At 42.0% G+C, this 16,281-nt stretch overlaps 1 protein-coding gene across 1 annotated transcript in view; it reads right to left on the reverse strand.

The window, feature by feature from the left end:
* LOC122794330 (adhesion G protein-coupled receptor F5-like) overlaps window positions 1-14,316 on the reverse strand; it is a 419,444-nt gene extending 405,128 nt beyond the window's left edge. Inside the window, exon 1 of the mRNA XM_044062635.1 lies at window positions 14,150-14,316. Coding sequence (XP_043918570.1) covers window positions 14,150-14,179 — 30 coding nt within the window. The 5' untranslated portion in view covers window positions 14,180-14,316. The remainder of the gene's footprint in view (window positions 1-14,149) is intronic.
* Between the last annotated feature and the right edge of the window lie 1,965 nt (window positions 14,317-16,281).

The raw sequence follows: 16,281 nt of genomic DNA on the forward strand, positions 1-16,281 counted from the left end.
AAATCCCGGTCCATGTGAGGCAGAGCACCTCGGTGGCTCTGTTCAAGAGAAATCTTGACCTGTGGATGGGAGATCGTAGGTTTACCCCGGGAATCATTTCTGTGTCACTGCTGGACAGAGGCACAACAAACTAATGGGCACAGTATTTTTTCATATAAGGGGTGGCGTAAGCCACAAAAATTTGGGCTAGGCTTATAAATGCCTTAGGGCAGATAGCCTAGTATAAACCTATGAACCTATGAACCCATAATATACTAGACTTGATCATCACAAACATGGGGACAAAATGCTCCACACCGGAAGTATACCCCTCACTAGTGAGATCTGACCACAAACTAATCATCCTGGATATACATATCCCACCTCCACCCCCAGCACAAAAGACCACAGTGAAAAACTTCTCAAAAGCAGACTTCACTCTTCTTAAGACTGAGATGGTATCCTTTAAGCCCACTGTGCCAGTGGATACCACATCCCACAATGCCGAATCCTTCACAAATGCTTTCTATGGACATCTCCAAGAATGCATGGATCATGCAATCCCAAATAAATTCAAGTCCCTCTCCACCAAAGGCAAGCGTCCTGTCTGGTGGACCTCAGCCATTAACAAATTGTATAACAAAAGAAGGAAGCTACTGCACTTCAGAGCAAAATCCCATGAAGGGAAGACATCTCTGATCAACATTAGCAGAAAAGTACGTTCGCTCATAAAAACATCCAAGGCCAACTTTGAGAGAAAAATCGCTAAGGACACTAAAGAACCACAAAGCCTTCTTCAGCTATGTTAGAAACCTGGGCAGAAACCCTCAGATATGCTCAGAGTTAGTTCACAACAACAAAAAATACACTGAACCCACAGATATTGCCAACATTCTGGCTGACAGGTTCAGTGCAAATTTCTCCCCTCCCTCACCCCCAAAGGAAGAAATACTTATCCCAGCTGAATGTAATTTCCCTGTCATCTCAGATGTCCAAGTGAGAACCGCCCTAAACAAAGCTAAAAACACAGCATCAATGGGACCTGACGGTATCCCGGGTTGCGTGTTACGTGAACTCCAAGAGGAGCTAAACCCACACATAAAAATGCTATTTAACCTTAGCCTTACTTCAGGATATGTACCTGAACACTGGCGTACAGCAACAGTGATCCCACTCCAAAAAGCGGGTACCTCTACAGACCCTGGGAACTACCGCCCCACAAGCTTAACCAGCCTGGTCTGCAAAGCTATGGAAAGAATCATTATGGAACTCATAAACAGAGACATAGGGGACCTACAGATACTTGACCCCACCCAGTTCGGCTTTGTAAAGGGCAGATCCTGCCTTTTGAACCTGGTTGACTTTTTCAAAACAGTCACTAGAGCCATTGATGAGGGCAAAGCAGTCCATACAGCCTACCTGGACTTGGCTAAGGCCTTCGACACAATACCTCACTCAGGCATCATAGATAAGCTCAACAGCTTAAACATAAACCCTTATGTCATTAGATGGGTTGCAAACTGGCTAAAGGACAGAACCCATAAAGTTAAAATCACTGGAGCAATGTCAGACTCAAAGCCAGTCACAAATGATGTCCCACAGGGATCTGTCCTGGGACCCCTTTTGTTCGGCATTTATTTCTCAGATGTTAAAGCAAACATGGGAGGGTTATGGCTGACAAAGTTTGCAGATGACTGCAAACTAGGCGCCATAGTCGATACACCAGTGGACACATACATCCTACAAAAAGGCCTCACAGAAACGGACAACTGGTGCTGGAGTCACGGCCTTAAACTAAATGTCAAAAAAGGTATAGTCATCCCCTTTGGGAAAAACTAAGTACCCACAAATTATCACATAGACAGCAACCCACTGAGTTCGGAAAAAGTAATCAGAGACCTAGGGACCCAAGTCGACAGCAACCTCTCATTTGACACCCACGTTGCCAAAGTGGTTAGAAAACCATTCTACCTTGCACACCTCATCATGAAGGGATTCACTTCCAGATCCAAGGATGTCATTGTACCCCTATACTCCTCCCTCATCAGACCCACGATTGAGTACAATGCCCCATTTGGCATGTACCTCACCCGGCATTTGCAACAGCTGGAGAGACCACAAAAGTACCTCACCAAGAGGATCAAGGGTCTCCAACATATGTCTTATTCTGCCAGACTAAAGAAACTTCAGCTCTATTCAGTAGTATACCGCCTGCTCAGAGGTGATCTCTGCCCGACGTACAAGGCCATGTCCAATCAGGATCTGATGGACATGCTCCACCTCAAAAAATCCAAATCCATCAGGGCCATGAGATCTAAAGACTTAAACCTCGGCACAAGTATGAATAGGACATGCTGGAGGGATAAATTCATAACCCAGAGGCTTCCCATGCTTTGGAACAAGATCCAAGTTTGTATTAGGCAGAGCCCCTCACTGACTCTCTTCAAGAGAAATCTTGATGAGTGGATAGGAGATCGTAAGTTTACCCCAGGGGTCACATCTGTGTCACTACTAGACAGGGGCACAGTAAACTAAGTCTATTATATAAGGGTACCTTCATTGTGTCACTACTAGACAGAGGCACAGTATTCTAAATGTATTCTGTACATTTTTTGTACCATTTCATGGGGTGGCAAAAGCCACATCACTATGGCTAGGCTTATAAATGCCCCAGGGCAGATAGCCTAATACTATACTACCGAAAGCGCTCATTTTAAATAAATCTTTTGGTTTTTGCTGTTCGTGCAGATATTGTGTTCGGTGGTGTTCCTTTGGTCAGCATTCTGCCACTTGTGTGTTTTTTAACAGTTTTATTGGTTACTTGTTCAGTTCGTTTGTTTCGTGGCAGTGCTGTTATGGAGCAGAATCAGGAACACGCTGCAGAGGTACAGCAGTTTGGTACGCAAATTGATCTCTTTGACCCGGGACACGGAAGTCAGCAACCGAGTGGTGTCCCTTCTATCAACCGTTTGAAACCGAGTGGTGTTCTCCCTACAAACTGTTCGCAGGGTGATTTAACCATTCTGGTTAACCTATTACTGGATAAAGTGGATTTCTTAACGCAACAAATACAGGAAGTAAGGTCGGTGAATAATATAGCACCGGCGGGTGTAAATCAAAGTAATAACACTCCTACTACCATAACGAACTCTGGGCTTGTAGCAGGAGCGGTTACTCCAGGAATGGCAGCGACTGGGGGAACACGATCTAGGGTAGTTCCCCAACCTGAATCGGAAGCAGTTTCTAATATCGAAGAACGGCCGACTAATGTAGTTGTGGATAGAGGGACTAATTTCACCACAATTCCGAGTCTTGCAGCCGTCTTAGCCAAGAAAGATTTTTTTCGGACTGAAAATGAAGTTAACAACAGAAATGATAATCAAGGGGTGAGTAACAACAGCACAACAGCCCTTGTTTTTCAAACTAGCTTGGATGAATTTGATTTAAAGTTATTCCGCTGTAGAAAGCTACAGCTGGAAATTTCGTACTTGCAGGAATGTATGGAAAAACATATAGTTCCCAAGGGCTTACGCCAATGGCGTTTCCCAGCTGGCTTAATCACTGGTTCTGTGTTTCATAAAGAACTCCTTGGCCTTTTTGATAAACAGGCCATGGAATTCATGGAAGCTCTTGTGAATTTTTATTCTGCTGAGATTGGTGTATTACAGGATGAACTGAGTAAATTAGAATCTGTGATATTACAACATACTGACTTTCCAAAGTTTAAATATGATTATCTAAGAACATTATCCAGCATTGAGGCGTCAATTACAAAGATGCTCAATAATAAAAAACACAAAATTCACAGAGATCTAAAAGAATATGAAAATAATAAAGCTTATCCACTACCACCTCCAGGGCAAGTGGCCAAGTGGAGGTTACAGACTGTGGGTACTAATGGAGATAATATTGTTAACGCTGTTCAGACCCACACTGGGAATAATGATGGAGAGGTTGACCAACCTCTTCGAAGAAGTGAACGTTTAAGAAATAACAATAATGGGGGGAACAATCAGATTAATGGTGTACATTCTAATAGTCCTTTGGGAAGAGATGGGGCTGGAATTGTTGAAAATCAACAGGATTTTCACAGGAATTTGCATCCAGCGAATACAACGTCGAACAACAACACGAACAACAATCGACGGAACAACCAGAGAAGGAAAAGGGGCAACCAGCGGAGACGCTAGAGCCCCCGCATGTAGTAGATGAGGATTTATCTAATTCCTCAATACTGGTAGAACAAGGGCCTTCTATTCTTTTCAACTCTTCTAAGGACTTTAAAATTTATAATTACACTGTGTTGAATGTAAATACACATGTGGTTGATTTCCTAGCTAAAGGATTATCATTTGTTCCAGATAGGCACTTTAATCTGGTCAAAACCATCATAGATTTAAAACTTTTTGTCAGGAAATTGAACCTTGCTTTCACTCTAAGGAACACCCCTTCACTCTTGAGTTCTACAAGAGTGTCGAGTGTTTTCAACTCACCCCTAACAGGAATTTTAGCCTTTTTTGAAAAATCATGTGAACTTGATTTAAGGGACTTAGCACACAGAAATCATGTGACTAGTACGAATGACTGCAGATCTTGTCCCAATGCAAGTTCAGATGAATTAGCATTTATACAAATGCTTTTTTAAAAAAAATGAAAAAAAGGCACCCCTTTTAATTTAAAACTTATGCTGGCGTGAATGACCTGAGACATACCTCCCTGGACTACATGAAAAGAGACATAGAGGAGCTCTCCGATTATGTAGCCCAGGCTGGTATGACCCTGACCTTGAGCAGCATCTTGCACTCACCAAGAATGATTCCACAATACAAAGACAAGATGATCAGCTTTAATAATTGGCTCAAGTACTGGTGTCATTCTAAGGGGATCCAATGTCTGTCTGGCTGGGATGACATGTTGGACAAGCCACACTGCTTCGCAAGGGATGGCTTACACCTGTCACCACTGGGCTTCCGGATATTGGCTAAGGCTCTTGCCACCCCCATAGTGCCTTTTTTAGGCAAGGCTCAAAAGACAAACCCACCTCCTTAGAAAACAAAAATGGAAAAAAACTAAGGGTAATGCTGCTCAACGCCAGCAGTCTAAATCTCAAGATGCAGGCACTCGATGCACTCCTCAGCATGGAGAAAATCGACATCTGTGTAGTAACTGAAACCTGGTCCAAGGCTCCTGAGAGCACCCCAGCGCTACCAGGCTATACCTCGTATCATGCCTTTTGGCCCCAAAACCTGGGCTGAACCACAAAGGGAGGGGGAGTGTCCATATTCATCAAGGACACCCACACCTCCAGGTTAGTAGCAACACATGAAGCATCAGAGACCATACAGGTGCAACTAACCATAGGCAAAACTGCTATACAACTGGTAGCATGTTACAGACCACCCTCCCAATCTCAGGAATCCCACTCAGCCTTCCTGAAGACATTGGAGGATATGAATGTATCACAAAATACCATCATACTGGGAGACTTCAACTACCCAAACATAGATTGGGTACATTATTCTAGCCCTAATACCCTAGCCCAAAGGTTCCTGGAATTCATAAATTCAAATGCACTGGAACAACTAGTCACCTCTCCCACTAGGGGAGATGTACTCTTCACTTATCAGATCAATGATCGAGTACAATGCCCCATTCGGGATGTATCTCACCCGAGATCTGCAGCAATTGGAGAGACCCCAAAAGTTCCTCACCAAAAGGATAAAGGGACTCCAAAATCTGTCATATGCTGCCAGATTGAAGAAACTCCAGCTCTATTCAGTCACATACCGTCTGCTCAGAGGTGACAGACATGTGCCTGACATACAAGGCCATGTCCAACCTGGAATTAATGGACATGCTCCACCTCAAAAAATCCAAATCCACCAAAACCACTAGAGCAAGCGACTTAAACCTTAGCACGGATATAAATAGGATGTGCTGGAGGGATAGATTTATCACTCAGAGACTCCCTATGCTGTGGAATAAAATCCCGGTCCATGTGAGGCAGAGCACCTCGGTGGCTCTGTTCAAGAGAAATCTTGACCTGTGGATGGGAGATCGTAGGTTTACCCCGGGAATCATTTCTGTGTCACTGCTGGACAGAGGCACAACAAACTAATGGGCACAGTATTTTTTCATATAAGGGGTGGCGTAAGCCACAAAAATTTGGGCTAGGCTTATAAATGCCTTAGGATAGATAGCCTAGTATAAACCTATGAACCTATGAACCTATAATATACTAGACTTGATCATCACAAACATGGGAACAAAATTCTCCACACCGGAAGTATACCCCTCACTAGTGAGATCTGACCACAAACTAATCATCCTGGATATACATATCCCACCTCCACCCCCAGCACAAAAGACCACAGTGAAAAACTTCTCAAAAGCAGACTTCACTCTTCTTAAGACTAAGATGGTATCCTTTAAACCCACTGTGCCAGTGGATACCACATCCCACAATGCCGAATCCTTCACAAATGCTTTCTATGGACATCTCCAAGAATGCATGGATCATGCAATCCCAAATAAATCCAAGTCCCTCTCCACCAAAGGCAAGCGTCCTGTCTGGTGGACCTCAGCCATTAACAAATTGTATAACAAAAGAAGGAAGCTACTGCACTTCAGAGCAAAATCCCATGAAGGGAAGACATCTCTGATCAACATTAGCAGAAAAGTACGTTCGCTCATAAAAACATCCAAGGCCAACTTTGAGAGAAAAATCGCTAAGGACACTAAAGAACCACAAAGCCTTCTTCAGCTATGTTAGAAACCTGGTCAGAAACCCTCAGATATGCTCAGAGTTAGTTCACAACAACAAAAAATACACTGAACCCACAGATATTGCCAACATTCTGGCTGACAGGTTCAGTGCAAATTTCTCCCCTCCCTCACCCCCAAAAGAAGAAATACTTATCCCAGCTGAATGTAATTTCCCTGTCATCTCAGATGTCCAAGTGAGAACCGCCCTAAACAAAGCTAAAAACACAGCATCAATGGGACCTGACAGTATCCCGGGTTGCGTGTTACGTGAACTCCAAGAGGAGCTAAACCCACACATAAAAATGCTATTTAACCTTAGCCTTACTTCAGGATATGTACCTGAACACTGGCGTACAGCAACAGTGGTCCCACTCCACAAAGCGGGTACCTCTACAGACCCTGGGAACTACCGCCCCACAAGCTTAACCAGCCTGGTCTGCAAAGCTATGGAAAGAATCATTATGGAACTCATAAACAGAGACATAGGGGACCTACAGACACTTGGCCCCACCCAGTTAGGCTTTGTAAAGGGCAGATCCTGCCTTTTGAACCTGGTTGACTTTTTCAAAACAGTCACTAGAGCCATTGATGAGGGCAAAGCAGTCCATACAGCCTACCTGGACTTGGCTAAGGCCTTCGACACAATACCTCACTCAGGCATCATAGATAAGCTCAACAGCTTAAACATAAACCCTTATGTCACTAGATGGGTTGCAAACTGGCTAAAGGACAGAACCCATAAAGTTAAAATCGCTGGAGCAATGTCAGACTCAAAGCCAGTCACAAGTGATGTCCCACAGGGATCTGTCCTGGGACCCCTCTTGTTCGGCATTTATTTCTCAGATGTTAAAGCAAATATGGGAGGGTTATGGCTGACAAAGTTTGCAGATGACTGCAAACTAGGCGCCATAGTCGATACACCAGTGGACACATACATCCTACAAAAAGGCCTCACAGAAACAGACAACTGGTGCTGGAGTCACGGCCTTAAACTAAATGTCAAAAAAGGTATAGTCATCCCCTTTGGGAAAAACAAAGTACCCACAAATTATCACATAGACAGCAACCCACTGAGTTCGGAAAAAGTAATCAGAGACCTATAGGGACCCAAGTCGACAGCAACCTCTCATTTGACACCCACGTTGCCAAAGTGGTTAGAAAACCATTCTACCTTGCACACCTCATCATGAAGGGATTCACTTCCAGATCCAAGGATGTCATTGTACCCCTATACTCCTCCCTCATCAGACCCACGATTGAGTACAATGCCCCATTTGGCATGTACCTCACCCGGCATTTGCAACAGCTGGAGAGACCACAAAAGTACCTCACCAAGAGGATCAAGGGTCTCCAACATATGTCTTATTCTGCCAGACTAAAGAAACTTCAGCTCTATTCAGTAGCATACCGCCTGCTCAGAGGTGATCTCTGCCCGACGTACAAGGCCATGTCCAATCAGGATCTGATGGACATGGTCCACCTCAAAAAAATCCAAATCCATCAGGGCCATGAGATCTAAAGACTTAAACCTCGGCACAAGTATGAATAGGACATGCTGGAGGGATAAATTCATAACCCAGAGGCTTCCCATGCTTTGGAACAAGATCCCAGTTTGTATTAGGCAGAGCCCCTCACTGACTCTCTTCAAGAGAAATCTTGATGAGTGGATAGGAGATCGTAAGTTTACCCCAGGGGTCACATCTGTGTCACTACTAGACAGGGGCACAGTAAACTAAGTCTATTATATAAGGGTACCTTCATTGTGTCACTACTAGACAGAGGCACAGTATTCTAAATGTATTCTGTACATTTTTTGTACCATTTCATGGGGTGGCAAAAGCCACATCACTATGGCTAGGCTTATAAATGCCCCAGGGCTGATAGCCTAATACTATACTATGAAACTATGAAAGTGATTAATTTTTATTGTGTTCGTTTTAGTGTTTGATTTTGTATTTTTTTTCCAGAATATTTGTGTCCCTAGTAGGAATGGAGATTAACTTTACCAGGGTGTTTGCGTTGACAAAATCCAGGAATCTTTGACCCTGCATGTTAGTGTTTGTGTATGTATCCCTATTTATAGTGGGATAGTTGAAATCACCAATGAATATGGTATTAGGCTGAATTGTGAGTGACTATAGGACATTCAAGTGTGTGGTATGGTTATCCTGGGTCATAGACAGAGACCTAAAGCTACCAAGGATGTGGCATTGAATGTTTCTGGGGGTTAGCTGTATATTAAGTAGCTCCAGCATTGCATATAGTTTGACCAATCTTGAGGTGTGCTTACTATTTATGTAGACTGATTCACCTTTACCTCTTGTCCCTTCTAGTGCAGTAGATGGTTTACACCTGGAGTGCCTTCCATGGTAGTAAACCATGTCTCAGTACCAGCACAGATGTCAGCACTCTTCAGGGTGAGTAGAGCTTCCAGGGTGTAGAGCGTCTTGTTGAGACTCCTAGCACTGAACAGTAGCACCTTTACTTTATCTTGCATAGAATTTACTATGTCGGAAGATTTATCAGATTGGCATTGCCTAAAAAAACACTATAGGGGTGGATACTATTTTGGCCAATATTCAAAAACCTAGTGGGGACAGGTGCAGGTCATCCCTGTCAAAGCAGCGAGGTCTGTCGATCTTTTCCTCCAAGCTGACAAATATTGGATCCCCTTAGCATGAAACCAGTGCCTAAGCCAATTGTTAAAGTCAATCATCTTCTCTTTATATTGTGGTATCATCTCTGGAGAAGACAGAATGCTGCTCAAGGCTAGTTTCATGCCTGCCTAGTACACAATTGAAAATCTTTATCATGTCTGTCTTTATAAAGTCCAGGGAGGTATGTTTCGGGTCATTAACACCTACATGGACAATGACAGTTTCATACTAGCACTTGTGGTTTAATGTCCTGAATGCATGTGTGATCTGGTGGACCCTTGCCCATAACAGGCAACTGACCATGACTGTCTCCTTGCTTAGCCTGGTTGGGGGGTGGGGGTGGCATCACTGTGTTTCACAATACAGTCTCTAATGACCAATAAACTGGGTTGTGAGGCATATTGCCTTAAGGGTTTAGAGGTTAAGACATTGTGAGATGTGTCTGTATGTGTCCTGGGGAGTGTTGCGTTTGTAGAGTGTTTGGTAGGTTGCTGAGGGCAGCTATTAGGAGGCCTTTGAGTTTCTGGTAGATTGCACTTAACATCCTCTGCATATGTGATTTTATGTGCCTGATCTACAGAAGATGTAGTGTGTGTTACTGGGAACCTGTTTGGAGATATCAGTATCTGTATGCAAAAACTTTGTCTTCAAAGACATAGTGTAATTACATCTCTCGCACATTGCATCAGTCTGATTAAAAATACTGTGGTTGTCAGTAAACAAAAGACAATTGCTACTTTGTCTCAAAATGTCCATTTCAAGCAGACTGGCTATATATATAAATATATATATATATATATATATATATATATATATATATATATATATATATATGCATAAACACATCCCAGGCAGACAAATTCAGTATCTGTCTGCCTGGGACGACATGATCGACAGACCACGATGCTTTGCCAGAGATGGTCTACACCTGTCGCCCCTGGCATTCAGGTTACTGGCTAAGGCTCTTGCCACCCCTATAGTGCCGTTTTTAGGCAAAGTTCAAAGGACAAAACCACCACTGTAACAGGTACAGGCATGCAAAATCTGAAGGTAATGCTACTCAATGCTAGAAGTCTAAACTTCAAAATGCACTCTCTCAAGGCACTCCTAAAAATGGAGAACATCGATATCTGTGCAGTAACTGAGACCTGGTTCAAGGCTCCAGAGAGCACCCCTGCAATAGCAGGCTACAACTCTTACCACACTTTTCGGCCACCAAAGCAGGATCAAAACACTAAAGGTGGAGGAGTGTCCATATTTACCAAGGATATTCACACCACCAGGTTAGTTGCCCAACACATTGTGTCTGAAATTCTCCAGGTGCAATTAACACTAGGTAAGACTGCAATCCAAATTGTAGCTTGCAACAGATTCCCCACCATGCCCCAAGATTCTCACTACCCCTTTCTAAACATACTGGAAAATATTAATATACAACCAAACACCCTAATACTGGGTGATTTCAACTACCCTGCCATTAACTGGGAAAACTACTCATGTACCAACACCTTTGCCAAGTGCTTCTTGGAATTCATAAATTCCAATGCCCTGGAATAACTAATCCATTGTCCCACCAGGGGCTCCAATATCCTAGACCTGGTCATTACCAACATGGGAAATCGATGCTCCACACCTATGGTCACTCCCTCGTTGGTCAGGTCAGACCATAAGCTAATCACCCTTAACATCCACATCCCACCCCCACCCCCCACCTCCAGTAAGGAAACCTCTGTAAAAAAACTTCTTCAAAGCCAACTTCATGCTACTCAAGTCAGAAGTTACAAACTTCATGACACCCATGCAGGAAGGAACTGAAAGTTCCACTGCTGAGTCCTACACTAAGGCCCTGTACGAGCACATCCACTCATGCATGAATCGTGCCATCCCAAATAGAAACAAGATGCTCTCCTCTAAAAAAGAAAGCCAATCTGGTGGTCCCCTGCCATAAATAAACTTTACAACAAAAGGAAGAAACTGTTGCAGAAAAGAGGAAACTCCCTGGATGCAAAAACCTCCCTTATCAGCCTCAGTAAGAAGCTGAGATCCCTCATAAAATCCTCCAAAGCTAGTTATGAAAATAAAATTGCCAAAGATTCCAAAGACAACCACAAGACATTCTATAACTATGTCAAGAATCTAAATGGCAGTGCTCAGATCTGTTCTGAGCTACAACAGAATGGCATTAAATATACTGATCCCAAGGATATTGCCAATATCCTGGCAGATCGATTCAGTGCCAACTTCACCCCCCTCTCACCCCCTAAATGGCCCATCTCAATACCGGAAAATTGCCAAATTCCGGTAATAACGGCCATATAGGTAAAAAAAATGCACTTTCCAGAGCTAAGAATGCAGCATCCATGGGACCAGATGACATCCCAGGATGTGTACTACATGAACTATAAAATGAACTGGCACCTCACCTAAGTGTCATGTTTAATCATACCCTCACATCAGGCTTCATGCCCACTGAGTGGCGCACAACTACAGTTATCCCACTCCACAAGGGGGGATCCACCTTGGATACTGGGAACTATCACCCCATCAGTCTGACGAGCCTGATCTGCAAGGCAATGGAATGTATTATCATGGAACTTATAAGCAAAGACATTGGTAACCTTCAAACACTAGACCCCACCCAGTTTTGGGTTTGTGAAGGGCCGATCTTGTCTCCTGAACTGACTGACTTCTTAGAATCAGTCTCCTGAGCCATGGACGAGGGTAAGGCAGCTCACACAGCCTATCTGGACCTTGCTAAGGCCTTTGACACCATCCCCCACTCTGGAATCATAGATAAACTTACTAAGCTGGGCATTAATCCCTACATCACTCGATGGGTTGCCAAATGGCTTACTGACAGAATCCACACTGTAAAAGTACTTGACTCCAAATCCAGCTCCAGACAAGTGACAACTGCAGTACCTCAGGGTTCAGTCCTGGGACCTCTCTTGTTTGGCATCTACTTCTCTGAAGTACAGGCCAACACTAAGGGACTCTGGCTAACAAAGTTCGCAGATGACTGCAAACTGGGAGCCATTATTGAATCCCCAAATGATGTGGATACTCTACAAAAGGGCCTTACAGAAAGAGAATCTTGGTGCCATAGCCATGGGCTCAAGCTCAATGCCAGTAAATGTATAGTTATCCCCTTTGGGAAAAAACATGTACCCGTGAATTACCACATAGGTGGCAGTGCACTAAACACCGAAAGTGTGATAAGGGACTTAGGGACACAGGTGGACAGTGGTCTCACCTTCAATAACCACATCACCACAACAGTCAGGAAATCCTTCTATGTGGCACACCTCATCACTAAGGGCTTTTCATCCAGAAAAAAGGAGGTCATTGTCCCACTGTACTCATCTCTCATTAGACCCATTATAGAATACAACGCCCCATTTGGTATGTACCTCTCACGACATCTGCAACAACTGGAAAGGCCACAGAAATACCTCACTAAAAGAATCACAGGCCTAAAGCAGATGCCCTATGCTGACCGCCTTAAAAAACTCCAGCTATACTCTGTCGCATATCATCTACTCTGAGGTGATCCCTGCTTAACATACAAGGCCATGTCAAACCCAGAGCTGTTGGACATGCTACACTTAGAAAAATCCCAATCACTCAGAGCCACACACTCCAGGGATCTAAACCTTGTCATCACAATAAACAAAACATGCTGGAGGGATAGCTTCCTGACCCAGAGACTCCCCAGACTCTGGAATAGATTGCCCATACATGTCAAGCAGAGTGGCTCTTTGGCCTTCTTCAAAAGTAACCTTGATGATTGGATGGGAGAAAGGAAATTCACCCCTGGGATCACGTCAGTCACCCTGCTAGACAGGGGTCGTGGGAAGTAAATAGTGTGGGAAGAAATAGCCAGGGAATTGTTATGGCTAGGCTTGTATAGGCCATAGGGCCGATAGCCTAGTACCAACCTATGAACCTATGAACTTTAGTGACAGATACATATATATATACATATATATATATATATATATATATATATATATATATGTATATATATATATATATATACACACACACACACACACACACACACACACACACACACACACACACACACACACACACACACACACACGTGTTGTAAGTATCACTTCTCCATCAACCTTTAGATGTAAAACAAGTGGAAAATCTAGCTATCCATATATATATCTATTTATCTATATATATATATATATATATATATATATATATATATATATATATATATATATATATATATATATAAATATAGCCACCATCAGAGTGAGGATGCCCACCAAAGACTCATTCCATAACACAAAGAAGAACGTGGGGAGTGCAAATGAAGTCACCACAGCCAGAATCAAAATTAAAATTAATTTAATAAAAAACAATAGTAGGTAAGTGCTTTCAGGTTATGACTAACCCTCTTCAGATCTTCATTTGTACTCCTCATGTATATATATATATATATATATATATATATATATATATATATATATTTTTTTTTTTTTTTTTTAATGAAAGTATTCCTTTTTAATATAATATATAAATATCTTAATTACATTTATGATTGAATGTGTTTTATAGATGTGCACTCCTCTTCTGCAGCAGACGAAGGATAATTACTGTATAAAATGTTACTGACTCCACAGATTAAATCATCTTTTACAAGACTTCCATGGAACTTCAGAAGAATTAGTAGATACTATTATAATTCTATAGCACAGTAAGTTAAGGAAATAGTTTTTACTTCTTACCGTCATGGATGAGTTATTAACTGATTCCATTAAATTTGAAGCAATCTGTAAAATTGAGACTACAGTTTCTATGTTTTGTTTCTGTATCTCAGTTGTTATACTCGATGTTGCAGCTGATAGGTTAGAAAGCAGAATAGGGACAAATGCTGACTCTCGAGTAGTTTGAAGTTCCTATAAAATAATGTAAGCGCATCATAAATTTTAGTTTATAAGACTATAGTAATAGTCATTTTAAAACAGTCAACATAAAAAAAACATTTCTTAAATACATATAAAGTATTTAAATCCATCATCACTTATTGAAAATTTTTTGACACGAGTAAGTTACATAGTTGTACATTTTGACAGCAATTCCTTCTTAATTCAACATGATTAGTAACACTTGAGTGAGATCAGTTAATATGCTTCACAATTACATGTTAAGAGACACTGACACGGGAAAACATATACAACAAGATTATGGTCTGAACACACCTGGCTGACCTCTCATTAAGTATGTAATGACTGAGCAATATTATCACTATTGTTTTCTGTTAGCAGGATGTGAATGGACGGAGCCGTAATCTCTTACAGGTCTGATTGTCATATTCAATTTACATCAATTATTTTCCGCTGAGCTGGAAGTAAGGCAACCATGTTTAAGCAAACATATTTGGATGTCTGCCTTTTGATTATCTGATTGCTTGTGGTATAGGAAAAACACTGCAGTAATATGGTTGCAACAATGTATAATCCTACATTAGAACAAGGACGGACCAGTCACCTGTCATTTGATTTGACAGTGGTGGTTTCATTGCAATGCTCAGCTTAAATCACCAACAGTCACTTCACAAGAGGCAAAGCTGATCTGATATTATTAGACTATCTGGTAAGTGGGCTGTGTTTTTTTTTTCAAATTATGAATATACATGTATTTGTGAAATTAAATGTAATGTGCACTTAATCTAATGAAAAAGACTGATTGGTCCTCAATGTGACATAAGATCACTTTTTATTCTTTGTGAATTTTCATTCCATAATAGCTTGATGGCAAAGTTACATAATATATTGTTCTACAGGCAGTCTGCCAAAAGGGATCATTGGATGAATTTATACTTGCCAGCAAACGAGTACATTTATATTGCTAGCTTGTTACACTGGCCCCCGGATTCACGAATCTTCCATGTCAGACTTAATAAGTCTTACTCGGAGGCTGCAGTTGAACGGTATGATGTCAGAGTGCCATGAATATTCATGAGGGCATGCTGACTCAACCGTAACTCTTACACGGACCGAGTATGAAAGCAGGGGGCATGTCCGACTGCCGAGCAGTCTAAATGTCCACACCCCTGCAAGTGTAGTAAAAGCAAAATGTCAACATACAAGAGCGAGTTTGCTCAAATGTACTTGCACCCAACACCACACTCCTTGACACTGTAAACCCCCATCACAGTTATAAAAAGTAAAATATTTAATTATTTTTTTAAAAAAAATCCATGATATAGCTGCCCGTATTTGCGCGTATGGGCGCGGGTGTGCCCATTGCTTAGCTATAGTTAGCAATTCTGTCATGGAAGAGCATAAGAAAGAATATTTATGCAAACCACACCAAATTGCAATGGTGTAATGGTAGAGCGTATGCACAAAGAAAAGGCATTCACGGTTTGAGTCCCACCACTCCCCTTCTTATTTATGTTTAAATCAGTATTTGAAATAATACTAGACATATATGATTAAAATGTTATTAAAAGCAGTGACATGGTCAATGTATGTGAACAAAATATATATTTTTAAAGGACCCAGATATATAATAGCCTGCTGTTAAGCATCGCTTTACCCAGCTAAACACAGGTGCCCATAGTTTAATAGTGCTTTACCCAGCTAAACAGAGGTGCCCAAAGTTTAATAGCACTTTACCCAGCTAAACAGAGGTGCCCATAGTTAAATAGCGCTTTAGCCCATAGTTAAATAGTGCTTTACCCAGCTAAACAGAGTTGCCCATAGTTTAATTGCGCTTTACCCAATGCAATAGAGTTTTCCAAAGTTTAAAAGCACTTTACCCAGCGCAATGTGTTTGCGCGGACGTGCATGCAACGCCAACCAGGGCACCATGGAGCAACGTAGAGCTAAGTTGCTTAAATGCAGCCACACCC

Source organism: Protopterus annectens, chromosome 2.part1, assembly GCF_019279795.1.
Source record: "Protopterus annectens isolate FY-2018-M chromosome 2.part1, PAN1.0, whole genome shotgun sequence".
NCBI classification, from domain to species: Eukaryota; Metazoa; Chordata; order Ceratodontiformes; family Protopteridae; genus Protopterus; species Protopterus annectens.